Below are 27,064 nucleotides of genomic sequence, written 5' to 3' on the forward strand. Positions count from 1 at the left end.
TAATAATGAGAACGCCAGTGAAATTCACTAGAGCATGGTTCATAATAACTGTGACAAAAGGTATGACAGTCACCCCCAAAACCCAGATATTGTATGATTCTGCTCATGTGAGTTGTCTAGTATAGTCAAATTCATAGGGACAGAAAATAGAACCGTGGCTGCCAGGAGCTGGGGGAGGTTAGAGGATAGAGTTCCAGCTGGGGAAATGGAAGGTTCTGGAGATGGATATGTGAGTGTTTGCACAACTGGATAGATGTGCTTACCGCCACAGAGGTGTACGCTTACACATGGTTAAGGTGGTAAATTTTGTGTGTATTTTATCACAATAAAAAAAAAAAAAAAGATGGGAAGTTGCCTAAAAGTCCACCAGTAGGGGGCAGTTTATTTTTATTTTTATTAAAATTTTTTTTTTTTTTTTTCAATGCTGGAAATCAAACCCAGGGCCTCATGCATGCTAGGCAAGTGCTCTGCCACTGAGATCCTCCGTCCCCAGCTCAGGACAGTTTATAATATCCTCAAAGTTTCCACTAAGAAGAATACATCTCTCTGTGCACTGATATGAAAAGAGGCCAAATATACGAGGGCAGGACAATGTGCACAGTGTTTAGAGTCAAGCCCGAGTGGTATTTAAGAATGAGGCCTTGGAGGGGATAGGGAAATAGCTCAGTGGTGTAGTGCTTGCTCCAGCAAGTGGGAGGCCCTAGGTTTAGTCCCAACACAAAAAAAGAAAAAAGAAAAAAAGAGAGTGGGGACTTGGAGCTAAGTTCAAATACCTGCACTGCTGTGGGACTTTGGGCAAGTCACTTAACCTCTCTGTTCTTCAGTTCTGTAAAGTGAGAGTTAACAGGAGTTGCAGCCTCCTAGGGAAAATGCTTGGCAAAACAGAAGAGCTTGTATTCCTGAGGAGGCTTTGCCGCTGTCTTCATCTGTGGCACTGGCCTATCTGCTGGCTGGCTGGGTGGTGTCATTGTGGACTGCAGGATGTGTCTTCGGGCTCTGGCCTCCTCGGGACCCTCCTGCTGCTACTCTTACCACCCTCCTGCCTGTGCCGCTGAGCCCACTTCTGCCTGATGCCCTGTCGCTGCCCCGTGGGCAGAGGTGGAAGAGACAGTCCCAGAATCTAAGGGATACAGATGGCTTATAAGCGTGGTGCTATTTTGCTGGGTGCTGGTGGGAGGGGCTGAGTGTGCTGGTGGGAGGGGCTGAGTGTGCTGGTGGGAGGCGTCTGCCGTCAGGCTGCACTGAGGGGTCTGGGACCCTAGGACAGTGCCAGCCATTCCCTCCTCTTAGGCTTCTAGCAGTCATCCTAGCCAAGCTCAGACATTGGCCTGCTCCAGATGGGGGAATAAGGGGGGACCCAGCATACAGGCCAGGAGACCTGGGGCCCCATCTCCATACTGCCACCAGGCCCCTGGGACCCTGGCTGAGCCACGTGGTCTCTCGAGTTGAGCTACCCTGTCTGGAAAGAACCTCCCCACCTCGCAGGCACAAGGAGTGAATAAAACAATGAAGATGTAGTTGCTTTGCGAGATGATTAAATCCTTTAAAAACTGCTCATTTTAATTGCTTCCCCTCTATTTTAGGCAACCATACTGAGCACGTTCTATGAGTCAAATATTTTATATATGCATATCTCATTTAACCCTCTGTGTTAGTCACGTTAAGCCAAGTGCTATAACGAGCAAGCCCCAGATTTCAGGGACTTACCGCCGTAAGGTCCATTTCTCAATCCTGTCTGAATCCAGTGCACTGCATGGACCTGGCACATGCTATTGGCCAGGGACCTGGTTCCTTTCACTTCATGACTTTACCATCTTCTAGGGCCCCCTTGTCCTTCACTCGATCCTTCTTGGGAAGCTTTGGGGACAAGCAAAGGGATTATCATTTCTACTATCAGTGCACCAGCCAGTGCCCAGTCCCAGGAGCCCACCTGCCTTTTGGGGGAGGCTGGCTTCCCAAGCAGCTGTGCACCCCTACGGAAAAGCAAACTGTGGGGCTGCGGAGCACCGTCTGTCTCTCCTACCCTCCAACAACCCATTTGACTGATGGGGAAGCTGAGGCACAGAGACAAAATAGCTTTCCCAGAGCTACACATCCAGTAGGTGGCCGAGCCAAGGTTTGAACCCCATCCCTCTTCATTGCACAGGGCTCCTTTTCCAGGTCTGACTCTTTGGAGGTTGTCTGCAGTGCTCTTCAAGTTTCCTGAGTCCCTATGTTGTCTCATGTCCTCAGAGTTCATGTTCTATGCATGCATGTGCAAACTCTTAGCAGGGACCTTCTTCATTTAGGTCCTCCAAATATCAATTGATTTATAGGCAGAGACAAGTATAAAATTTGGGGGGCTCAATGCAAAATGAAAATTCAAGATCCTTCTTCAAAAGGCAGAAAAAAGCTTTCCCCTCTTTTCTGTGGGATCTCCCTTGCCCTCCCCTCTCTCTCTCTCTCCCTCTCCCCCTCCTCACTTTCTCCTCTCCAGCCTTTTAACAAGGTGATTTTTTTGCAGGGAGGGGGCAGTATCGGGGATTGAACTCAGGGGCGCTAGGCCACTGAGCCACATTCCCAGCCCTATTTTGGATTTTATTTAGAGACCTGGTCTCACTGACTTGCTTAGCACCTTGTTGTTGCTGAGGCTGGTTTTGAACTTGCCATCCTCCTGCCTCAGCCTCCTGAGCCGCTGGGATTACTGGCATGAGCCACTGTGCCTGGTTTAACACTTTTTTTTTTTTTTTTTAGTTGTAGATGGACAAATACATTTATTTTGTTTATTTATTTTTATGTGGTGCTGAGGATCAAACCCAGGGCCTCCCACGTGCTAGGCAAGCGCTCTACCGCTGAGCCACAACCTCAGCCCCCAGGGTGTTTTTTATTTGCTATTTAATGTCACACTTCCTTGGCCACAGGGACACCTGCGGGGCAAGCACAGATACTTGCAGGCACCCAGAACCTTGCTCCATGTCTCAGCATTGGGGACCACTGGTTCTACCCCATCCTCCCTGCACCAAGCCCTCTGCCAGGAATGGTGGGTGTCGGTGGTCACTGTGTGGGTGCCTAGAGGGGAGTGGCCAGTGGGGTGGCAGGACAGGAGTGCACTGAGGCTGCAGGCCCCTGGCACATCCCCACTGTCCACCAGCCTTTGACACAAATTCAAAGATAAAGATATTGAGAAAGTCAAGACAGAAATCACAGGGCCCTAGATCCCCAGAATGGGGCTTCCTTCCCACTACTGCACCGGGGGCAGAGCCTGTGGTCCTCTTTGTGGTCTTCTATTTCCAAGAGAAGGGGCCTCCACCCTCCTGTCTGTTGCATTCTGGGTGTGGACATGGGAAGGCTCCTGGAGGCCCATGTATAGTCCTCAGACCTTGGACTTGTCCCCCTCTGCCTGTGACCCCCACATCTGGGCTGCTCGGATTCCACTTCTCTGGAGAATAAAACTCCATCTCTGGAGCTAGGGCTTTGGGCCCCCTGCTCTATGGCCCCACCCCATGCATCTTCTTGCTTGGAACGTCTCCCAGGTTCACGGGCAGAGCCCACTGATCTCCCATTGAGCTTATCTTTGGGTGCAGATACGTGGGGCACACTGCTACCCCCCCCCCCACACACACACAGCTCTGCTCTCTATCCCTCATCATCTCGAGTCCTAGATATACTTCTATTTTAGAGGATGATATTCCTTCACCAAACACTTATTGAGTACCTACTGTATGCCAGGCACTCTGGGAGATGGTGCCCGGAGATAGTGCTTAAAGGCAAATTCCTGCCTCCCTGGAGGCTGGACAGTGAATCCAGAGGTGAGAAATGGAAGATTATGATTGGATGGAGGTGGAGGTGTCAGGAGTTGTACCACCCTGGGTGGCTTCTAGGACAGAGCCTCGACTTGGGGAGCACCTTCTGAGCAGAGGGGACAGGACTAGCCTCTCGTCCCCTAATGTTCCCACCTCCCTTTATGCTTGCAGGGATTCTGCAGTTGGTTTTTCTCTCTGCAGCCTCCTCTGTCTCCCCATTATTATTTTTAAAAGATCTACTGCTTCTAATCTGCCTGGTCTGGAATAGCAGACAATCAAGTATGTTTGAAATGTATCTAAAATAAGCCTTAATTAGGCTGGGATTTAAGTTTTGAGGGACTCAGCTGTGAATAAAAAGCATCAACTTTAATGTATCAATTTTAAAACTCCTATTTTTACTCCCCAGAGCTGCTTAACGTCTGCATCTTAGTTTATATTCCAATGACCATTATTACCATATAAATAAAGCATAACAACTATTCTACTTTATTGATATTTTTTTTGTTTGTTTTTTTGGTACTAATGATGGAACCCAGGGGTGCTTAACCACGAGCCACATCCCAACCCTTTTTACTTTTTATTTTGAGACAGAGTCTTGCTAAGTTGCTTAGGGCCTCACTAAGTTGCTGAGGCTGGCCTTAAACTTGTGATCCTCCTGCCTCCGCCTCCTGTGTTGCTGGAATTACAGGTGTGCACCATCACACCTGGCTACAACTAGTCTACCTTAAAAACTTTAAATATCAGCTGTGGGCAGGCTTTTCTTTCTAGTCCCCAAGCCCTTCTTCCTCCATTTAACATGTACTGGCCTTTGTTTTGCCCACAATATCAATTTTTATTCATCCTGTTTGTTTGATTTTGGGGCGAGGTGTACTGGGGATTGAACTTACGGGCATTGGATCACTGAGCTACACCCCCAGCCCTATTTTGTATTTTATTTAGAGACAGGGTCTCACTGAGTTGCTTACTGCCTCACTTTTGCTGAGGCTGGCTTTGAATTAGCAATCCTCCTGCCTCAGCCTCCAGAGCAGCTGGGATTATAGGTATGCGCCACTGTTTTTTTTTTTTTTTTTAAGATGATTTTATCACATTTTAGCATCTCTAAAATGGAATTGGGGGTCTGGACACCAGGTCAATTTTCTTTCTTCTGTGGCACATGATAGTGCATCTTAGAATCAATGATGTCCAGAGTCAATGAAAGGCAGTATTTATATCATTTGAAGGGATTGACAAATTGTTCTTTTTCTCTAACCACCCCAGCCTGGCTGTGCTAGAAAGAAACAGCTCATCCCTCATTTGAAGTTACCCTTTTCTTCTCACAACCTTCTTGTAATGACAATAGGAATAAATAATATTAACCACAGTGAGCAGCTGTGAACACCTACTGTGGGCTGATGCTGCTCCAAGCACTGTTTAGATACCTCTTCAACAGTCCTGTGTCAGAAGCCAGCTCTTATCCTCGTGTCACAGATGAGGAAACTGAGGTTCAGGGTTGGCCGTGACAGAACCAGGGCTCCAGGCAGCCTATCTCTGCAAAAAACGGTGCTGCACTGTAGCTCTCATGACTCTGGGAAACAGTGGAAGTGTATCCATTGAGATCGGGGACCTTAGTGAGCACACCTTAGCATCAACTAGGGAGCTTCCCTAGTTGGACTAAACCCTTGGACTGAACGATCTAACCAACTGTATGTAAACCCCTAGCTGTGCCCTTGAGGTCCTTTGTCTTATCACACCCTCCAGGTGTCAGCTCTTGGGTGAGAAGACATCATGAGACTCTGATGCTGAATTCCTTGATTAGAAAATAAGGCTTTGAGACCTTAAACTTTTAATCCTGCCCCCCATACTGGGGGGAATCCCAGAGCCTCACGCTTGCTAGACAAGCACTCTGCCACTGAGTTACATCCACAGTCTCTCCCTGACATTTTTTTTTTAAATTTCGTATGTCTTTTATTTTTAAGACTTTTTATTGGTGCATTATAATTATACATAATAAGGGGATTCATTATGCCACATCCAAACATGCACATAACATAATTTGATCAATCACATTCCCCAGTGTTTTTTCTTTCCCTCTTTTCCTCCCCCTGATCTACTTACTTTACAGATCTCCCTTCTATTATTTTAATTAGCACATTATAATTATATATATATAGTCAGGGTTCATTGTGGTATATTCATACTTGGACATAGCATGATTTGGCGGATTTGTTCCTTCTCTAGCCCTTTTTATTTTATTGTGAGACAGAGCCTCACTAAGTTGGCCCGGCTGACCTCAAACGTGCAATCCTCCTGCCTCAGTCTCCCAAGCTGCTGGGATTACAGGTACGCACCACGCACCGGGCTTGGGTTGCTTCTAATGTGTGTTTTCTTCCTTTTTCAGCTCTGGAGTGCACAGAAAATCAAGCAGGTAATCTAATTTTGGATTCTTTTTTTGTCCCCTATGTTTTCTTGGATCCTGACGCCCTGTCTCCCCGGGTTCTAGCAGAAACCCCTCCCCACCATGGCTATTGCATGCCCACCTTCTCCCCTCCCAGCCTCGCCCCTCCTGTTTGCCACCTCACCCCTTCCTTCCAACCCAGCACCCCAGGGCCTGAGCTTCTTTCTAAGCCTGGGGCTCGGGCCAGGGTGACCTTTCCCTGGGTGCTGTGAGTGCCAGGAAGGTCCAGGCTCCATCCACAGATTCTGAGTATGTGCCCGTGAGTAGACACGATCCTGGCCTCCACGGGCTTTAAGTCTTCCCCCACTCAGCTTTAAGGACTGGTCAGGAGGAGGGTGCTGTCGGGGCCCACACTTTGGTTTTCTCTTGTCCTGAATGGTGGAAAGGACCAACTAGCCAGAGGCAGTATGTAGCCACTGGCATCTGTGTCTCCGAGGGAAGCTGTCCTTCCCTCTCCTTCTCCTAACACTTCTGCTTGCCCCCTCGCCCTGCCCTCTCCCTCTCCCCTCCCCGACTGCCACCCTGTGCTCTATTCCCGGCTCTTGCCAGGCTATTCTGCACCCGGACACCAATGAGAAGATCTTCATGCCTTTTAGAATGTCAGGTAAGCTCCCAGGACCCTCTGGCTCAGCCCAGCCTGAGCTGTGGTCACAGCTGACTATATAGCCACAGCTCCAAGACGGTCCAGATGTACCTGCCTGAGGAGGGGACGGAGCCCGTCACACACCTGGTCGCACTTGCACCTATGGGTCCATCTTGGCTCAACTGTATGAGAACCTGGCCAGGCTCAGGATCCCCACGGCACCTGCCTGCCTTTTCCACTGAGTGGCTGGGCTGGAGCTGCAGCCCCCATGTGTGCCCCCACTCAACCCTCACTGGGGGCCGCCTGCTATGGGCAAACCCTGGCTTCTCCTGCCTCTGCCTCGGCCCAGGCACCATCCTGTTTTTCCTTCCATGTCCTGCTCCCTGCTGCCCCCTCTGGGCAGCCATCTGCAAATTAGCTCCTGTTCTCTGCTCCTGTGAGTAATGGATGCCCTCTTATTTGCACTACTGTGCCCACGGAGAAGGCTGGACTCCTGTTCAGTGGAGACGAGTGGACAGAGGGGGGGACAAGATCTCGGCCCCCAGGTTGTCCCCACCCAGTGGTCACTGGAGGACAGCTCTGTATGTTTGTGTCAGAGGCTTAGACAGCACTTGCCCGACACAGACTAGGGCTGGCGTGGTTGTCCTTTCCACGGTTCTGAGAGGTTGCCAGCCTTGCTCAGCATCATACCACAGAGGGTGACACTCATACTGGGGTACAGACGCCTCCTTGCCTTTTCTCATTACAATGGGTGTAGCCACCCTGAGCCATAAGGGTGACTGCTGGCTGCTGCCTTTGAGGGACCTCATGTGGCTGGAGAAAGAGGCTACAGTTGGATGAATCATTTAGGGTTCCCACTCCCAAAGAGCCTGACCTCATGGAGGCGAGAGACTAAGCAGCCAGTGAACAGAAGGTCACGTGATTCCATTGTGCAAACTGGGGCCATTAGTTTCCAGGGGCCCCTGGTTCTGCCCTGAAGAACTCCAAGGCAGCAAAGGCTCTAAGCACCTTGGAGCTGTGGCCGTAAGTGGCCCCAGTCCCCACACTGGGCCTGGCAGGCTATCATCCCGAGCCTGGCTTCTCCTGTAATTCTGGACCTTCTTGAGTCATATACTCCTCAGAGGCCCTGACCAAACAGGACTCTCCCCAGAGGGATGCAGGAAGGAGGAGGATGACGCTGCACATGCAGTTACCTGCACTTGGGATGCAAACGCTGGCTGCACATGCAACTCAGAGAGTATGTGCCACACGTCAGAGGGCACGAGGCTGCCCGTTGGCATCAATGGGGCCATAAGCAGTGAGAAGACTCCGTCCAGGGCATGGCCGAGTTCACTCCAGCTCTCCACTGCTCTGCATGGGCGTGCAACTAGGGCACTAGAGATTTAAGCAGCTCTGGCAAAGAGAGGTGCATATTTCAGGTGGGTAGGAAATTCTATTTCCAGAAACAGTCAGGATTGTCAGAGAAGGAAAAAAAAGACAAGCCCAGGGAAGAAGGAAAGCATTCTGGGGTCCTTGGAAGGTGGCCAGGCTTGCATAGTGAGTGTGGACAGGGATCCTTGTGCCTCATGGAGGAAATCATGGGACACCCCCGCCTCTGTGGTGGTCCCAGGCTGGGGTAACCCTGCCTGCAAAAATAGGCTTCTGGGCTTGGGAGGGGAGTGAGAGCTGCCTGACTATAGAGGAACCGAGGGAAGGAGGCGGGACACGTTGGCCACTGGGAGGGCTGCACTAGAGAGCGTCTGAGGGGCTAGAGGTGCCTCCTGCCTAACTGCCCTGAGCCCCTTGGCTAGGGCCATTGCCAACACCAAGCCTGGAGGTCCTGGGCATCTGGGTTGAGATGGTGGATTATAAGACCTGACGCTTCTCTTCCCCACTCACAGGTTACATTCCTTTCGGGACGCCAATTGTAAGTGCTATTTTCAAAAGATTTTTTTTTAAATGAAATTTTGAATGTATAACTTTACATCATAGTTTGTGAATATTTGACTGAGTTACTGATTTAGCGTAAATTCTTGGAGGGAAACCCTCAGATAAAATGGTACGGATTTCTCTTTTCTCTCTTGCTGTGCATCCCATGTCAAGCTTGTTTTTGATAAAAGGTGCTCTGACTTCCACCCAGCATGACAGGAAAGGGCCTTCCCCCCGCGTGTTTTTCACCTCCTGAACTCTCTGGGAAAGTAGGGAAGTTTTCCAAAAAGACTTAGGAAGGAGGTGCACAAAGGTGCCTTCTGCAAGCAAAAGTTTAAAATTAATTCCGAAAGGGTTTTCCATCTTCTTTTTGTTCAGTTTTGGAATCGGGGTTAGAGCTGGTTCATTATTTTCTTTCCTGTGTTAAGTATTCCACATTATGAATATGGATAAACCTCAAAGACAGTTGAATGAAAAAATAGTAGCAGAGTAGTAATGCTCTCTGATGTCATTTAGATCATGCTTAAAAATAAGCAAAGCAATATCATATATAGTTTATGGGTGTATTTTCTGTGTATCTGTAAAAGCATGCATGGGAACAATTAGCAGATTTGAGGTTCGGTTCACCTTGGTGAGAGAGAAGACAATGGAATCCAGCAGAAAAAAGGGGGTGTTTCATTTGTCTTTGTGCTTTGTCTCTTAGAAAAGACAAAATTTTCATAAAAATTTGACAAATGATAAGACTTGACAGCACAAGGATGCTCATTATATTATCCTCTAGACTTTTCTGTATGCTTGAAATATTTCATTTCATATATGTCTATCTATGTATCTATTCATCTATATTTATGTCTATATATTTTGGTACCAGTGGTTGAACCTAGGGGTACTTAACCACTGAGCCACATCCCCAGCCCTATTTACTTTGAAACAGGGTCTCCCTGCGTTCCTTAGGACCTTGCTAAGTTGCTGAGGCTGATTTTGAACTTGCCATCCTCCTGCCTCACTGAGGGTTACAGGTGCACACCACCACCACCCAGCTCATACACATATATTTTTAATCGAAAAAAATTGATGTCTGTTTTCATCAGATTACATTTTTAATTAAAAAATTTTAGAATATATATTTAGGAAGTGCAGTGTGATAATTTGAAATAGGTATATAGCCTATCATGATTAAATCAAGGTGACTGGCATTTCCTTCTCCTTAAACAGTGATCATTTCTTTGTGTTAGGAATCTTCCAACTCCTCTCTTCCGGTTCTTTATAAAATAAATGATGAAATGCTATGGGCTATAGTCTCCCTACTGTGCTGTAGAACACTAGAACTTATTTCTCCTATCTAACTTTATGCATATATCATTAATTTTATATGTAAATATGTCAACAGAAGTTATTTTTTAAATCTCTATCCTTATGTAGTTTTCCTGAAACTATTACATTTTTCTGAAATATTCTGAGAAAGGATTGTAAAGTTCCCACTGTGTGTGTGTGCGTGTATTTCTTTCTTTTGCATTTATTGCAGTTATATGTATTTTTTAGTGCAGTGGTGCTTGGTATATTCATAATGGTTGTATTTTCTTGATATTCTTTTGTCTGTCACACATATGTGAAATATTTCTATTTTATTGAATATTCTTGCCTTGAATTCTGTTTTATGTCACTAATATTTCTATTTCTATTTTGTTTAGTCTATTTGTCTTGTACATCATTGCCCGTACCTTTATGTCAGAGTCATTTACTTTGTGCCATTTTGCATTATAGGTTTGTTTTATTTGAAATCTAGCCAAATTTTGCTTTATTTTATTTTATTATTTTTTTAATTTTATGGCATACGGGGGACTGAACCCAGAGATGCTCTGCCACTGAGCCACATCCACAGCCTTTTAAACTTTATTTTGAGACAGGGTCTCACTAAGTTGCTTTGGACCTTGTGAAGTTGCTGAGGCTAGTTTTGAACTTGGGATCCTCCTGCCTCAGCCTCCTGAGTCGCTAGGATTGTAGGCATGTGCCACATCCTGTGAATTTTACTTTTTTTTTTTTTTAATCCAATTTGAGAAACGTTATCTTCAGTTTTAGTCATATGGGGAACCCATTCATGTTTATTCTGCCACTGATTATTGTGACCATGTATCCTAGTCATCAATTTTTTTTTTGCTGGTTTGTTCATTAAAATTAGTTATTATTTCCATTTCTATTTTGATTTGTACTAGAGTGATAGTTTTTATTGTTCCTTTAAGTTTCTTAAGTAGCTTGGAAGAGGAACATCCTAATTTTTCCTAGTCATCATTCATCTGTATTATTTTATAGTTCAGAGAGATTGTATTATACTTATATGTGTGGGTGGGTATGTGTGTGTATCAAGAATCAAATAATGAATGTGATTTCCCAACACTACCTCCATAGCAAGAGACTTTTACATATAATTTTACTCTAGTTTTTAACTTACCTCCAAATTTTTGGAAATAATCTGGAATTTCATTTTATGAAGTCCTTATTAACAGCTGTGTTAAATGTCACATTATTTAAGCTTTGTGTGTTTTGTGTTTGGCTAGAAGCTTCTTTGACTAACATTCAAAGTAAGTGGACAATCCAGCCTTTGCGTTCTTACGAACTTGGAAATGTCGTTTTCCCCCCTTTCATGCATGAACAATAGTTGGCCTTAATCTCTTTTCCTCTATAAATGAACTACCCCTCGTCTTTCCCCTGGAATCGTTTGATTATTTTTTTTTCTTATCTTGGAGTTCAGAAATAACTCTGGGATTTAAAAAATCTTCTCTGTATATTTTATAAAATTATACAAGTAATACATGAATATGTTCTTTGGGATTCAAAAATACCACCAAGAATTTTTTTTTTATAAAGAATATTTTAAAAGTTGTACAAGTGGTATATGAATGTCTTCTTAGCTCAGAATTCAAACAACACAGATGTGTCTCAACCCCAAATCTGTGGCTGGAAGTGACCTCTGATAGGAGTTTGGTGTGAACTTTCAGGCTTTTTTCTAGGCATATATGTACTTATAAGCCATCATATATTTAGTAGCTGCCTCAAAAAAAAGGGGGGGGGGCTCAGGGTATAGCTCAGTGATAGAGCTCACAATTATCATGGTAAGAACCTCTTACCTAGACCCTAGGTTCTATCTCCAGCAATAAAATAAAATGTTTTGTTTTTTTTTTAAATTTTGTTTTGCAGTTTTTTTTAACTAAAAAAAAATAATGCATTCACCTGCAATTACCTTGCAATTACCTTACTAAGCAGTTACATATAAATAGGCTCCATTCATTTGTTTCTTCTGCTCAGTAGAATTCTATTTCCTAGTTTTAAGGTATTTCTCATTATTTGTCATTAAAAACAATGATGTTGTGGCAAATCTTCCTACAGCTCTTTTCGCACAAGAATAAGGATTTCTCCAAAGCACATTCCAGAAAGTGAATTTGCTGCTTTAAAGACCATGCACATTTGTAGTTTTAATGGATAGTACTGAATTTCCCTTCAAAGAAGAGATATTTCCCCACATCTCTGTTACATTCCTATTCATTTTTTTTTTTTTAATTTGCCAGGTGGCTTCTCATTATGGTTTTAATTTTTATTTCCCTGAACACCAAAAAGATTGTGCTTTTTTTTTTTTTCATTTACTATTAGCCACTTCTTCTGTGAATTACCTGTTCATACCCTTTCCATTCCTCCATGGGCTATACTTTTCTAATTTATTTGTAGTAGATCTTTTTCTATTTTGGATATTAATCCTTTGAATTATGTAAATTGCAAATCTCTTCTCCAGCTGCTTTTCTTTTCTCCCTGGTGTCTTTGTTATAGAAAAGTTTGAAATGTCAGTGTTTTAAAATATCATGGTCTTCCCTTTGATTAATTTCGAGTTTATCCCCCTCATCTCCATCCTTTTGTTAAAATAACTAGATTCGTGGCTGGGGCTGTAGCTCAGTGACAGAGCACCTGCCTAGCATGTGTAAGGCACTGGGTTCAATCCTCAGCACCACATAAAAATAAACAAATAAAATAAAGGCATTCTGTCCATCTACAATTTAAAAAATAATTAAAAAAAAATAACTGGATCCGTGCCCGTTGTGTTTGGGAATCAGCTCTTGGACCTCTTTATCAATTTTTCTATTTTATTTTCTAATTTATTCATATTTGCTTTTGTTTTATGTCTTCTTTGTCTGTGGTTGGTATTCTTAATTTTGGAATGCTTAGTTACTTATTCTCATTTTTTTCCTTCTAATGAAAGTGTTTAGCATTATGAATTTGCCTCTGTCTATATCTACTACTTGGCTTTATCTAATAGGTGTTCATATATATGGTGATGATCCTGTGTTGTTATTTTCTAAGCAAGTTGAAATTATGATTTTGAGTCAATTAATCAAAAGAATACATTTTTATTTTTTTAATTTTTTTTTTAAATTATTTTTTAATATTTATTTTTTTTTAGTTTTCGGCGGACACAACATCTTTGTTTCTATGTGGTGCTGAGGATCGAACCCAGGCCGCACGCATGCCGGGCGAGCGCGCTACCGCTTGAGCCACATCCCCAGCCCCAAGAATACATTTTTAAATTCTAATTGGTGGGTTTCAAAAATATCTATTCTTTGGGGCTAGAATTGTGGCTCAGAGGTAGAGTGCTCACCTAGCACGGGCAGGACCCGGATTCGATCCTCAGCACCACATAAAAATAAAGGCATTGTGTTGTATCCATCTACACCTAAAAAAAATAAATTAAAAAAAAATCTATTCTTTTAAGTAATGTTATGGCTTATCTTATTTTCAGAGGGTGTGACCTCCATAATTCTGCCATTTGGGGTTTATTGTGGTTTTTCTCTGTGGCAGGTGATTATATTAATTAGAAGTAGGATCATCTTCATATAACAGAAAATCCAAAGTAAAAGGTATTAGTTTAAGTAGTTTATTTCTCTCTCATGTCTAAGAACTTTAAAGGTAGGTAGAACCCCATGATATCATCATGAATGCAGTCTTCCATGTTTCTACATCACCCATTTTCAACTCAGGCTTCTATTGTAAAAGTCATCTCGAAGACCAATATAGCTGCTGCAGTTCCAGCTGCAAGATTCACATTGCACGGAGGATAAGGAAAAGAAGTAAAAGGGTGTATCTCCTTACTGAGTCAGTTCTCTTTAAGGAATCTTCTTGGAAGTCCCACACAACAGTTCTGCTTATACTTCATGTGGGATTTAGCTGGTATATAGTTGACCCCTCAAATTTATATTTTATTAGTAAGAAAGAAGGAAATAATGGTTCATAGGTAGGCAAAAAGAGACTGCCATAATAATCCTTATAAATACTCCATCCACATTTAAAAACAAAAGATGTATCATTTGACACAATCACTTCTTTGCCCAACCAAAGACCTGGGTGTTTAAAAGGACAAAGGTGAATATGATCTCATTTTCCCTCAGAGGCCGAGAGGACTCTTGGTCAATGGCTGCCATCAACTGGGATGAGCCCGCCACGCCTAGAGATGCAGCACTGTTTATTCCCAAGGCATCGCTGAGGTTTCCCCCTTCCTCTCCCACTCCCTCCTTAGCCTGCGCAAGACAAGCGCATCACTGTGGCCCCTGGCAGCCCTGCCAGCCCCAGGAGCCTCGGTGCTGATCCACTGCGATGCTACTCGGGAATGTGTGCTGCGCCCGTCCTGGGAGGACCAACCCTCTCTGTGAACAGAGGTGCCCCGTGCAAGGACAGTGCTGACTCCCGAAATCCTATGGAGTCGTCTGATTGAGACAGAGTAGGTCACTGGACCTGGAGTGGCTCCCCGCAGGCCCCTGGCAGCTAGAACCCCAACCCCGAGCTCAGCTACCCGCTTCCCGGCCCCAAGTAGCTACCTAATGGGATTCAGGACAGCGGACCAGAGGCAGGCCCCGCGTGGCCTCAGCCTGTCGCCTTACATCGTGGCACTTGGACTTGCATAAGCAACACGAGGACCCATTGTGCCACTCCTAATCCTGCCCTCTGCCACTCCACCGAAGGCCTGGCACCACCCGTCTCCTCAGCCCCTCTACGGCCCTGCTGTCCCCTGACAGCGCGAACCCCGCAGCAAAGCCTCGTCGGAAGGGCAGCGAAAGTTCCAGTCCACACCTTCGGGAAGCCCCTGGTCGGAGAGAGTGGGTAAGAAACACACGCATGCAGAAGCCACTGAAAATGCTCACCAAAATAGAATCGGTGGTGCCAGCAAACGTGCTAGGAACCGGGCCCCTGAGTGAGGAAGGGAAGGGGTGAGCGCGCCTGGCACGTGCCTCCACCTAGAAACTTCTGGAAGCCACAGCCAAGCCGCCTTCTGCCCAGGTGAACATCCTGGGCTTGACCCCCGTCGCTGCTCCCAGTTGCCTGAGAGCAACCCCCACCCCCACCAGAGCGCGGGAGAAATGAGCTGGTTTCCTCCCAGGGGCTGCTGCCAGTTTAGTCAGCAGATTTCACAGATCCACTGGCACCGTGTAGTGTCTTATTTTAAGCTTAACATTTAAAGATGGGAACTTTTCCCCCCTTTGGTGTGTGGCAGAAGATCCCAATTTATACATAAGCACGACGGCTAAGCCAGTGCACCCAGGCTGACCCGAGGCCCCTGTGGTCTACGGCACCCCTTTGGGGGGATCCTCCCAGAAGAGACCCCATCAACGTGGCGGCTTCTTTGTAACCGGTGTCTCTGTTCCTGGGATGGCACCAAGAGGTGCGCTGCGCTGTTCTTTCCATGCACGTGGGACTGGGGAGGGCAAGGCCACCTTGGCCCAGGGGTTCAGCCCTTGACGTGCCTTCATCCTCTCCTCAGCTGCTGCCTGTGCTCTGCACCCTGGCCACGGTGGTGCATCAGATGCCAAGGGCCTGAGGCTCTTCCACGGAGCATCTGTGCCTCCCTCTCCAACTGCTGTCTTCCCCTTCACATCTGGAACTCTCAAAAGGCTCAGATCCAGCCCGGAAGCTGAGAAGGGTGGACCAAGAGCACCTCATCAGGGAGTCTGGTGGCCTCGGGAGAAATCCAAATGAGATTCTGTCCTTCCTGGGATATTAAGAGCTTACACTCTGTGCTCTGAGTCCCTTCCCTGTGACACTACAGATGATCCTGTGAACACAGAAACCCTCAGTGTCCGAAGGTGCTGCTGGGTGTCCTTACGTGTTCGGGAGGTGGGGGCAAGTTGGGGTGGGCCATCAAGGACTCACTTTATGTGAGGACGTGGCCACATCCCAGAGCCATTCTGACATTTCCCAATCCTCCTCATTCCAGATTGCTATTTCACACATTCTAACCACAATCCCAGTTTCCTCCCTGTCTGCCCTCAGCGTGACCGAACACCAGCCATTTTGTCCTAGTTCATACCACGCAAGAGTCGTCGGTCCAGTTAAGCTAGAATCGACCAGTCAGGGATAGACGCTCATCTGACAAATGACACTCATCTGACAGATGATCAGAAGCTGATATTTCTTTCACTATCTGGCCTCCTTTAAATAGCCAAACCCCGAATGCATGGGGCATTACTTTTCAGATCATTAGCCATATAAATCAGAAGATGGAGACAAAGCAGAAGGAAAAAAATTAAAAAGAACCTGGCAATTTGTTGGGTACCGGGGCTCGTGGCCCACACATCAGAGAGGAACGTTGGGGAATTGAGTGAGGTGGGAGAAGGGGGGTCATGTCAAAGCACTGTTCCTCTAGCAGTGTGAACTTCAGGTCTGTGGTGTCAGTGTCCTGTGGTCACACCCCTCTGAAGCTCTTGAGGAAGACAGAAAAGGACTGAGGCATACTCAGGGATCTTACCTCCTCTTGGGTGGGTGGGTGATTTCCTGGATGGATGAGCCAAATGGGGATTGGTGGAGGGGAGAGGGACGGTTATTACTGCCATTTTCACCGGGGGCAAGATCGTTCTGTCCCCGCCGTCTTCCCCTGGTGTGAATTTTACTACCCAGTTGTTTTCACGCACATCCTATTTCCTCTCCAGATTTCCCACACTTTAAAAATCTTTCTATTACTTGAGTCAGTTTCCGGGGGGGTGGCCAAGGGGGTAGGGGGCTGCTCGGTTCTCTCTGAGACCAGCTGTCTTGGTGCACAGAGTGCTGACCAGTGGCCTTGCTGCCCCTCTCCTTGTCTTTAGCTGCTCATGTCCCACTCCTGACCAAACAGATGGCCGCTCTCCCAGACTGAGGCCTCATCTGTCTGCTGTGGTTCAGACGCTCGGAAGGAGGAGACCTGCAAGGAAGCTGTGGTTTTCTTGTAGGTCCCTTTCTACATGGGACCATTAGTCCCCTTCCTTACTTTGTCCTGAAACTAGGGTCTAGCACACGCTGGCCCAGGACAGCCCCAGAGGTGAGCTGACGGCCCCTGGTGGGTGGGGTGATAAGCAAGGACACTTAGGAACCAACAGCACTGGTGAGACAATTCAAGGTATATTCATCATGGTGCAAAATTTGGGACCATGGACAGCAGATTCACTCTGTATGCGGTACCCCTCTGGGTACCCCTCTGTCAGTTAGCAGTTGCTGCCGTGGCACTGTGTAACAAGTACCCAAGCACTGCAGGAATGTTTGTAAGCATTGCAGGGGACCTGCAGTTGTCCAGGGTCAGCCGGCTCTGTCCCGTGGGTCAGCTGGAATCAGCAGGCCTGGCTAGCCTCTGCTCTGTCTGTCCCAGCCTCCCCGCACCAGAAGACCAGTCAGGGACATCTCCTAGTGCAGCGTTGGGTGCACAGGAGGACATCAGAACTGGCACACTGCACCTTCCTCCCACATACCCCTGGCCAAGCAGGTCAGATGGCCAAGCAGAGCCACCAGCATGGAGTACAGTCTTCCCGCTAGGGTGCCGTGGCGAGGGCTAAGATGCAGGGAGTGGGGATGGATCAGCACCAACTTCATTAAACCACCTCCCCAAAGGCAAATGAAGTTAGTGTTCTCCCACCCTGGAGTGTGGGTCCTGTCCTGGGCCATGTGCTTTGGGGGACATCATCCCTGATTGTACCTTGAGGAGCTCCCTATTCTTTGAGGGCTTAGACTAGTGTTCAAAGGTGATGTTCAACTGTGTAATGCAAGTTGTGGGATTCAGAGAAAGAAGGGACCATCAGAAGCTGGAAAAGAACTAGAGGTGGGAGGGGAATGACACTAACAGCTGGCCTGCAGGAGCAGGAGCTGTGTGCCAGACCCTGAGCCACATTCTTCCCATGCTGTCCTTCCTCTCCTGACCACCCAGAGAGGTGCCAGGGGTGCCCCACATTTAACAGATGAAGAAACAGAGGCACAAAGAGAGCTCAAGTCACCTACATGTGGTCAGTATTAGCATTAGCATCAGATGATCAGAAGCTGAATGTTAACTACTAGGGTCCTCAGCTGTGGATGCACCCGAGGGGAAGGGGACAGCAAGAATACAGACAGATGTGCAGAGAAGACAGCCGCCAGGGGACTGGAGCGGCAGAGGGGACTCCAGCCATGGTATGAACTATAAATGGGAGCAAAGATAGGATGTGCGATTTGGCCAAGGTCCTGCAGCAAGATAGGGTGGAGGCTGGGTAGCAATCCTAGCTGCTGGCTCCTGTTTCGCTCTCCTTCCACTTTCCTTGGTACCGGCGCATTCTGGGCTCTCTCCACCGTCTGCGCGGCCACGCCTGCAGCGTTTCCCTCTTGGAAGAGGTGCGATCCACTGGCATTGGAGCCGGGTGGACTGGCTCCCTCTCTCTATCCATCTCTTTCTTCCTTTCCCCTGCCATGTTCTGGAAAGGGCAGCGGGAGGGAATGTGGGCAGGTTGCACCAGAGATATACATCTGAGAGCTGAAGGGAACATTTATTTTTAATGTAGACTTAAAAAGAAAAAAGGAAGTTATAAAATATCTGCTCTTGCTCCTGGGATTGTGCAGATGGTGCTGCGTTTTGCCTAATAGGGAATGGAGCTGGCGTTGAACGCTGCTGGTCCCCCAGCCTGGCTGTAAGGACCCGGAGGGCAGGAACCCTGCTCCCCTGCCTTGGCCTCAAATGGCTCCCAGAGTCCATTTGGCCAACATGGTTTGGCGTTCTCTGCCTTATCTTCTCCAGCTGCCTCCTGCTGATTACCCTCCTCAGACCAGTCACTGGGCTGTCCCTGCTCCTGTCTGTCTGTCTGTCTGTCTGTCTGTCTGTCTGTCTCTCTCTCTCTCTCTCTCTCTCACACACACACACACCCATTCACTCATACCTCATCTCAGTTCTACCTCTTCCTTGATCACATAGCCAGGACACACTGACGACCCAAACTCCCGTGTGGGCATTAGCTTTGTGCACACCCCACATACTTCCAACCAGGCTGCCATTTTCCTGCCTAGATGCTACAAAGGCCATTCTTGCACACTGCCATGTTTGGTCCCTGTGTTTGTGGCGATCAGGGACCATCTATTTCTCTGCTCCAGCTCTCCCCACTGGGAGCAGCCTGGAACGTGACACAGAGACAGTTCTTTGTAGATGGGCTGGAGAGGTGACTGAATCCCTTCTCCCTTTGTGCTCTGGGGGATAAGCTGGAGAAGGAGCACCCCTAAAACTAGAGAGTCATGGTGGCCAAACCACGGTTCCAGAGAGCCGACTCTCTCTCTGGTTTGCTGTAAAGTCTTGGGCAGATCACTGAATTTCTCCAAGCCTCAGTTTTCCAATTTGCAAAATATGGGAGATAATCTATTTGGGTTGCTCCCCAGAGTTACTATGAGGATTATGGTAAGTGGCATCCAGGGAAATGCTCGACAAAAATTAATCCATTTCTAAGACAGCATGAGGAGATTTAACAGAGCTGCCAGCAAAGCCACCAGGCCCTGTTAGGACAGGAGTGGGGGCTGTTCAACAAGGTAGAATGCTCATTTGTCAACGTGTGTGTGTGTGAGTCTGCCTGTGTGTTATATAGCCTATGTACTAATTTGGTTTGGGGCTCTGGGTTGTTCTGGACAAGACTTTTTATCACTTTTAAATATGCATGCCACGTGATTAAACAAGATGAAAAAGATACAAGGAAAGTTAGGGAGGGGAAGATAAGAGGAAGCCAGGGATGACTTCTGGGCTCAGAACTTGCAGCATGAGTTTACCCTTGGCAGATGTGGTCACAGAGACCCTCCCTCAAATTCTTGACCATCAGTACAAAGAAAGATGCAGTAAAATGGCCAAGGTCAGCAAGACGCATGCAAACCAGTTGCTCAGAAGTATAATTTCTGACTTTTAAGAACAGAATTTCTCTCAGGGTAATTCATAAAGGGGTCCTTGTGATGTAACTAGGGGTGTTCTGGATCATTGTTGGGTAAGTGCAGTGTGTTCCATGAGGCTGAATCTTATGACATTCCCCATGGCCTCAGCACAGGTCAGGGGTACAGTGAGGAACCCCAGGGGAGAAGAGCATGTCGTCCATAACACATCATGTTGTATAGACTACAGATTGAAGGGGAATAAATAATAAACTGCGCTCTAAACGGTGGGCAGCGTGAATTTCCCCAGGCCTTTGGAGGCAGTTAGACATGTACGTGTGTACATCTATATGCACACTCGTCTCCACCCCCGCCAGGCTCCGTTTCCTCTCTGTATTCTGGCTTCCTACTGAGACCTGGCCAGGAGGAGGCCTAGGTCCCCCCGGAGACTCCTCAGCCTACAAGATCCCATCCCAAACATTAGGGCTATCTCTATTGACATCATACCTACCACTTGGAACATGAGGGTAGAATTTTAAATGGAGGTAGACCCTTTATCCTGCACTTTATAGGTAGAAACTCAAACCCCAAAGGGAACTGTCATCTGTCATCTATTAGAGACCCCAGGGATGGACCTGAGCCTGGAACTTAAGGTCCCCTGACTTTCAGTCCAGGTTCCTAAGTTGCCTCTGAAATGAAGATTCAAATACAGGTCTTATTCTGGGAGAAAAATCTCATAACTCCTCATTGGAGCTATGTAATGGCTTTACATTATATAATTTTATTCAAACTGATATGGGCCAATAAATATAAATGTGTGTGTGTTCACTGTTTTAAAACATTTTAATGTTTAAAACATGATTTACTAATGCTGCTGAGGATGTCTAGAATTTGATTTACTGCATAGTATTGAATGTTTATACTTGTTCCTTACAGAAATTCTTGCCAAAGCGCCATTTTATCTACAGGAATAATAAATAAGTCAATATGTGGATGGTTGTGCATATTTCTCCCATATGCAGCAATACTTGGTAAATGTTATTTTGCACACAAACATTCAAAAGGTGATGTTGAGGATTACACGTGGATCCTGAAGTCCAAGGCATGGCCAATGTCAAGATCAAACAGTTCATCTTGACATAAATCAAAAGAATTAGCCAGTGAGTCTAGGTCTGAGCTACTGTCTGGGCTTGGGTATAATGGATCCACACCTATGTAAACCTGGTAAACATGCTTAGCCTTGTATATGTGTTATTCATTCATTCATTCATACATTCCATCATTCATTCACTCAACAACCATTTGTTAGATATCTAAGAGTCAGTAGGTTAAACATAGTATAAGTTTTTGGTTCATGGAGATTCAGAGATAAAAAAAAAATTCCCTCAAATTCCACTTATAAGCCCAGTGTGGTGACACATGTCTGTAACTCCAGTGACTTGGGAGGCTGAGGTAGGGAGATTGCAAGTTGGGCAACTTAGCAAGATCCTATCTCAAAAAAAAAATATTTTTAAAGAAAAGGCTGGGGATATAGCTCACTGGTAAAACATCTGTGAGTTCAATCCCCAGTACCCCCCCCCAAAAAAAAAATTCTATTTATAAATCACTTGAGGCTTTTGAAATGATTCTTATTTAATCATCACAAAAATTTTATGGGGTGACTAGGGCATGAAGGAGTTCAGTTTACCTGAATGTCTGTGAATATGTTCCTTTTGTTTGCTTGTTTTTATTGGCCTCCATCCCTTCATTAATAATGCACCTCCATTGTTAAAAAGAACACAAAGCTGAACACTGGTGGTGGTGCACACCTGTAATCTCAACCACTTGGGAGGCTGAAGCAGGAGAATCGCAAGTTCAAGGTCAGCCTCAGCAACTTAGCGAGAGCCTGTCTCAAAATAAAAGATAAAAAAGGACTGGTCATATAACTCAATGGTAAAGTATTCCTGGGTTCAATCCCCAATACTGCAAAAATTTTTAAAAATAAATTAATGAAGTAATAAAAGGGCTGGGGGGGTAGCTCAGTGGTGGAACCTTTGTCTAGCATGTGCAAAGCCCTGGATTCAATCCAGTACTAATAAATAAGTAAATTAATTAAGTAGCCTGTAACCAGACTTCTAGAGAAACCCACAATTAATGGTTATGCTGTGCTATAATTTTTTCATGCTTGGGGATATTTGTGTGTATGTGTTTATAACTGAGAAGGTTTTCTTTACATAAATCGGATTATGCTATAACATAATTCTGCTACTTGATTTTTTTCATCTTTTACCAGCCCTCTGTGGGCATTTGTTTATATGAACACATCAAACCACATCAGTTTGTACAGGTGTAGCTCACTCTTGTTTGTGGCTGTGTAGTTCTTTTCTTTCTTCTGTTTTTTTTTTTTTTTTTGTGTGTGTGTGTGTATGTGCATGTGTCATACTGAGGATTGAGCCCAGGGGTGCTCTACAGATGAGCTGCATCACCAGTCTTTTTTGGGGGGGGACTGAACTCAGAGACAGTCGACCCCTGAGCCACATCCCCAGCCCTATTTTATATTTTATTTAGAGACAACTCTCTGAGTTGCTTAGCACCTTGCTTTTGTGAGGCTGGCTTTGAACTCATGATCCTCCTGCCTCAACCTCCTGATCTGCTGGGATTACAGGCATGCACCACCATGCCCGGCTCACCAGCCCTTTTTATTTTTTATTTTGAGACAGTCTCACGAAGTTGCCTTGGCTGGCTTTGAACTTGCAATCCTGCTACCTCAGCCGCCCAAGGATTACAGGCATGAGCCCCTGCCCTTGGCTGTATAGTTTTTTTTTTTTGCAAAAGGTGTGAGGGGTTTCTTTTGCCTTCTTCAGCCTTTCCCCTCTCTTCCTCACAGGTGGTGGGTCTTCTCTTACCCAACCAAACACTGGCATCCACTGTCTTCTGGCAGGTAAGAGGCTCTGCAAACAGCATGCTCCTGAAGGAAGAGCCCAGACAAGCACTGGTCAGGAATTCCCTTCTCTGGGCTCTCCTAAGCCCCTGGGGTAGAGTCAGCCAATCCCACTCCCCCAGCCCAGAAACCACTGGAGGAAAACCTGAGACTTTGGCCCAGCTGAGCAGGCCCCCTGTCAGGAGTCAGCAGGACTCTGACCATTATGTGTCACTCTAGCCTTTGAACAGAGGTGAAGAGGGGGCTGGGGGCCTGTACTTGGACCACAATGGCTTGTGGGTGGCTACTCCTTGGCTGCTCGTCCCATGGTCATCGATCTGAGGCCTACAGCTTCATTTTGACATCCATCTCCCCCAAATCTGTAGGGCAAGGTTGCGCCACCCTGAGGAGGTGAAGTGCATCACAGAGCCTGGTTTCTGCCCTTGGAGACAGTGTGTTGCAGTTCCCGGAAAACAGCTGAGGATGTCTGTGTGTGTCTGGGCAGGGGAAAACCTTCCCAGGAAGGAAAAGCTGTCTGACTCCTGAGAGGAAATGTCAGAGAATCTTCCCTGAAAAAGACTGCTGGGGACCTCTGACCTGGGTGCTGGAGCTGGTACAGAGCACTGGGCTAGGAGATTTTTGAAAGGTGCAAGCTGTCAATCATTCCACCTTCTGTCCAGCAAATATTATAATAAGGATAATATGGCAAAGGCAGTAGGGCCCTTTGGGGGAGTGAATGCCAGAATTTTAGGAGAGGGGACAGTCTCTGTACTGGGGTGGACAAGACCGCATCCTGATTTTCCAGAAATGGAAGGGTTTTCTGAGACCCAGGACTTTGATATGAGAACCAGTACAGCTCCAGGCAAACCAGGACAATGTGTTATACTAACCAGGGGGACTGAGGGAAATACCTGTGAGCCGGAGACAGCATCTTGTGTCTTTCTGGGGAGGTGTGGCCTCCAGAGGCCCAGGCCTGGCTTCCAGGAAGATGACAGTGCCTTCCCTGACTTCTTTCCCTGTTGCCTTTCAGTGGTTGAACCAGAGCCACAATGCTTGTGTCAACTATGCAAACCGCAATGCTACCAAGGTGAGTCACTGCCCTCAGCTCAGTGGTGGGTTCAGCGAGGGTGACCCAATGGTCCTCCTTACAGTGTCACATGCTGCCATCATTGGTATAAAGCATTGTCTTCCTGGAGACACCCTATTTAAGCTGCCAGCTCTGCAAGCAGGGGTGGTGCACTCAGACCTTGCTTATACAGGGCCCGTGGGAGTCTCCAGGCAGGACCTGCGGGGGGGCAAGGGGGACTGTGCATGAAGGAAGGTGGCCTGTGAAAGGGGAGTAGGATGGGGAATGAGCAAGGAATTGATTATTTTTTCCTTTTTAAAATTTTTTATTGATACGTCATGATTATACATAATATTGGGATCCATTGTGACATATTTGTACACCCACATGACATAATTTGATCAATTTCATTTCTTTATGCAAGGGATCAATTCTGCTGGCTTCAGAATTCCTCTTGCCCATCTCTCTCTCTTTCTTTTTAAAATATTTTTAGTTGTAGATAGACACAATACTTTATTTATTTATATGTGGTACTGGGGCTCGAACCCAGTGCCTCACCTGTGCCAGGCAAGTGCTCTACCCCTGAGCCCCAGCCCCAGCCCACGTTCTTGTGCATCTCTTGCTCAGATACTAGATCCTGATTGGCATCAGCCCCTTGGGGACCAAATTCCCCTATGGCTTCCTCCAAGCTTCTCTGGAAATTTTCTCAGTGACCCTGGTCCCTAGACTGTTGGCCACAAAAATCAAGGGACTGCTCTTGAGGTTGGGGGTTTAAGAACACTGGTACCTCCTCTCCAAAGTCCCCTGCACTCCTTCAACAAGCCATGTGGAGGCCCAATCACCCTCTTAGTGTCCCAGAGGGCTGCCGAGTCTTGCTTTCCTGGCAAGGCCACCACCCTTCTGTCAATTCAACATTTCAATCCAAAGGCAAAGGGAGGAGAGGAAGAATCTAGGTCCTCGGTGGGCGGGGGGAGCACTGTCAGTTTGGATAGGGGAGGGTCTTGGCATTTTTTAACCTTGGAGGAGAGTTGGGTACAGGAGTTAGAAGTTGTCCTGGGCAGTAGGAACCTGGGGTGGGGGGGTCCTGAGACTCAGGAAGCTACCTCCCGCATATCTAAACCTCAAATCCAGTCTCTTACAGGCTTCACCATGCATGTCGCCCTTTGGATGGCTTCTGTTTGCCTTAAACCAAGCATCTTCCACAACAGCAATTGTAGAGCAGGACATGACCAGCCCCTAGCTTTTTCTTAATTTTCTATGTTGGAACTTGGGCTCTGTTTTTTTTTTTTTTTTTGTACCAGGTATTGAACTCAGGGGCACTCAACCACCAAGCCTGATTCCCAGCCCTATTTTGTATTTTATTTAGAGACAGGGTCTCACTGAGTTGCTTAGTGCCTCGCCTTTGCTGAGTCTGGCTTTGAACTCGTGATCCTTCTGCCTCAGCCTCCCAAGATGCTGGGATTACAGGCATGTGCCACTTCATCTAGCTGGGCTCTGTTTTTTAATGGATGTATTGGGAACTGTCCTGTGTGGACATGAATTCCAGTTTCTCCCTGGTGAGCTGGCTAGACTATAGTGGGTGGCCGTGGATGATGGACAGTGCTCTAGGCGCCCCTCTTGACACTTAGCTTTCCTCACCTGGAGACTGTTCACCCCATCATAAATGACTCGTTTTGGCCCTTGCTGTCCTGCACCTCTAGCCAGCAATGTCTGCCTGGAATCTTTGTAGAAGAAGGCAGGAGTGAAACAGGCCTTTCAGCACCTTCCTGGATATTGCTTCCTTGTATTCCAATATTTGGATCCAAGTTGAGAGAGTCCAGGGTCCCTGTGGCTTCCCCTGGGGGACCTCTTCCTCCTTGCCAGACCTTCCAGGCTGGTGGACTGGCTTGTTTCTTGCTGGCTGGGGCTGTTGGCAAGGGTGGAACATGGAGCTTTGGGCATACAGTGGGTCTGCAATTCTACCTTTGTCTTCCAGCCCTCACCGGCATCCAAGTTCATCCAGGGCTACCTGGGAGCTGTCATCAGCGCTGTCTCCATTGCTGTGAGTAATGCCCTGACCCTGCCCTTTAGTTCTGCTGCTTCTTTGAGTGGGTGGACCTTGTCTGAGGGCCAGGGTAGGCCATGGTGTGGGGTCAGGGTCTGGGAGGGGAGCAGTGAGGGAGGCTCTCTAGGCAGAGAAGTGTCCCATAGTGAGAGTGTACATGCTAGTGCTCCATGGTTTGGAGAGGAGAGGAGAGGGGAGGGGAAGGGAGGGGAGGGGAGGGGGGGATCACATGGATGGTGAGGACAGGACATCTGTCCTTAGAGGAGCCCATACCACACTCTTCCTGGAGCAGGTGGTCTTCACACTGCTTATGCAAGATTGGCCCATCAACCAGCTCCTCTCTGCTTTTTACTTGAGCTCCTGGGGTACTGTCATTCCCTCTCTGTTGCCTTGGTTGTGTGGTCACAGGTCTAACTTATCCTGAATGCCTCAAGACAGTGGCATTAGGCTCACTTTGAATTTTTTTTGGGGGGGCGGGGAATTGAACTCAGGGCACTCAGCCACTGAGCCACATCCCCATCCCTATTTTGTATTTTATTTAGAGACAGGGTCTCACTGAGTTGCTTAGTGCCTCACTTTTGCTAAGGCTGCCTTTGAACTTGTGATCCTCCTGTCTCAGCCTCCCGAGCCACTGGGATTACAGGCATGTGCCTCCTTGTCCGGCCTCACTTTGAATCTTCACAGGATTTTAAGAATAGAGCAGCTACTTATTATGAAGTTTGTAGATTTGTGTCAATGGATGAGGGGTCCCTGTTCCCAGAGGAGGACAGAGGGGGAGGCAACACGGCAAGGGGCCTGGACCAAGCCAGAGTGGAGGCTCGGGACCTTAGACAAGGCTCCCAGGACCTTGCCCACCCTTGTCCCACCCTTGACACCACCCCTGTGCCACTATCTGGTACTCTCCTAATTCCATTGGGGTGGCCTCCTATAGCTAACTCCAGAGGGTAAAGTGTCCCTTCACAACTTTGTCATTACTTTCATTTCATAATAAATACATAACTGGAAAGAAAAAAAAATAATTAGAAAATGCTAATAAAGGCAAATCCACATATAATGGAAGAATTCAAATACAATAATTTTTCAGTAAAACCTCCCTTTCCTTATCTTCCCTGGATCCTTAAATAAACACCATCGGTGTTCACGACTCTGGAATGACCCTTTGTATCCGACACCATACTTTCACTGTGCTTCTGAAGTAGAGATCTG

The 27,064-nt window shown here is 46.8% G+C and overlaps 1 protein-coding gene across 3 annotated transcripts in view; it reads left to right on the forward strand.

Annotated features, from left to right (window-relative positions):
* The window catches only part of Sfxn5 (sideroflexin 5), a 113,996-nt gene that overhangs the window by 34,107 nt on the left and 52,825 nt on the right, over positions 1–27,064 (forward strand). For 2 of the 3 annotated variants that reach the window (XM_046432375.2, XM_046432376.2), the window contains exons 4-9: positions 6,160–6,186; positions 6,766–6,820; positions 8,680–8,705; positions 22,716–22,769; positions 23,779–23,835; positions 25,790–25,855. In XM_046432375.2, the coding sequence (XP_046288331.1) occupies positions 6,160–6,186; positions 6,766–6,820; positions 8,680–8,705; positions 22,716–22,769; positions 23,779–23,835; positions 25,790–25,855 (285 nt within the window). Of the gene's footprint in view, positions 1–6,159; positions 6,187–6,765; positions 6,821–8,679; positions 8,706–22,715; positions 22,770–23,778; positions 23,836–25,789; positions 25,856–27,064 lie in introns of those variants that run through there. The other variant, XM_046432377.1, reaches the window with a different exon arrangement.

Source organism: Marmota monax, unplaced genomic scaffold, assembly GCF_021218885.2.
Source record: "Marmota monax isolate L192 unplaced genomic scaffold, Marmota_monax_Labrador192_F-V1.1 WCK01_AAM20220418_F8-fsc00106, whole genome shotgun sequence".
NCBI lineage: Eukaryota > Metazoa > Chordata > Mammalia > Rodentia > Sciuridae > Marmota > Marmota monax.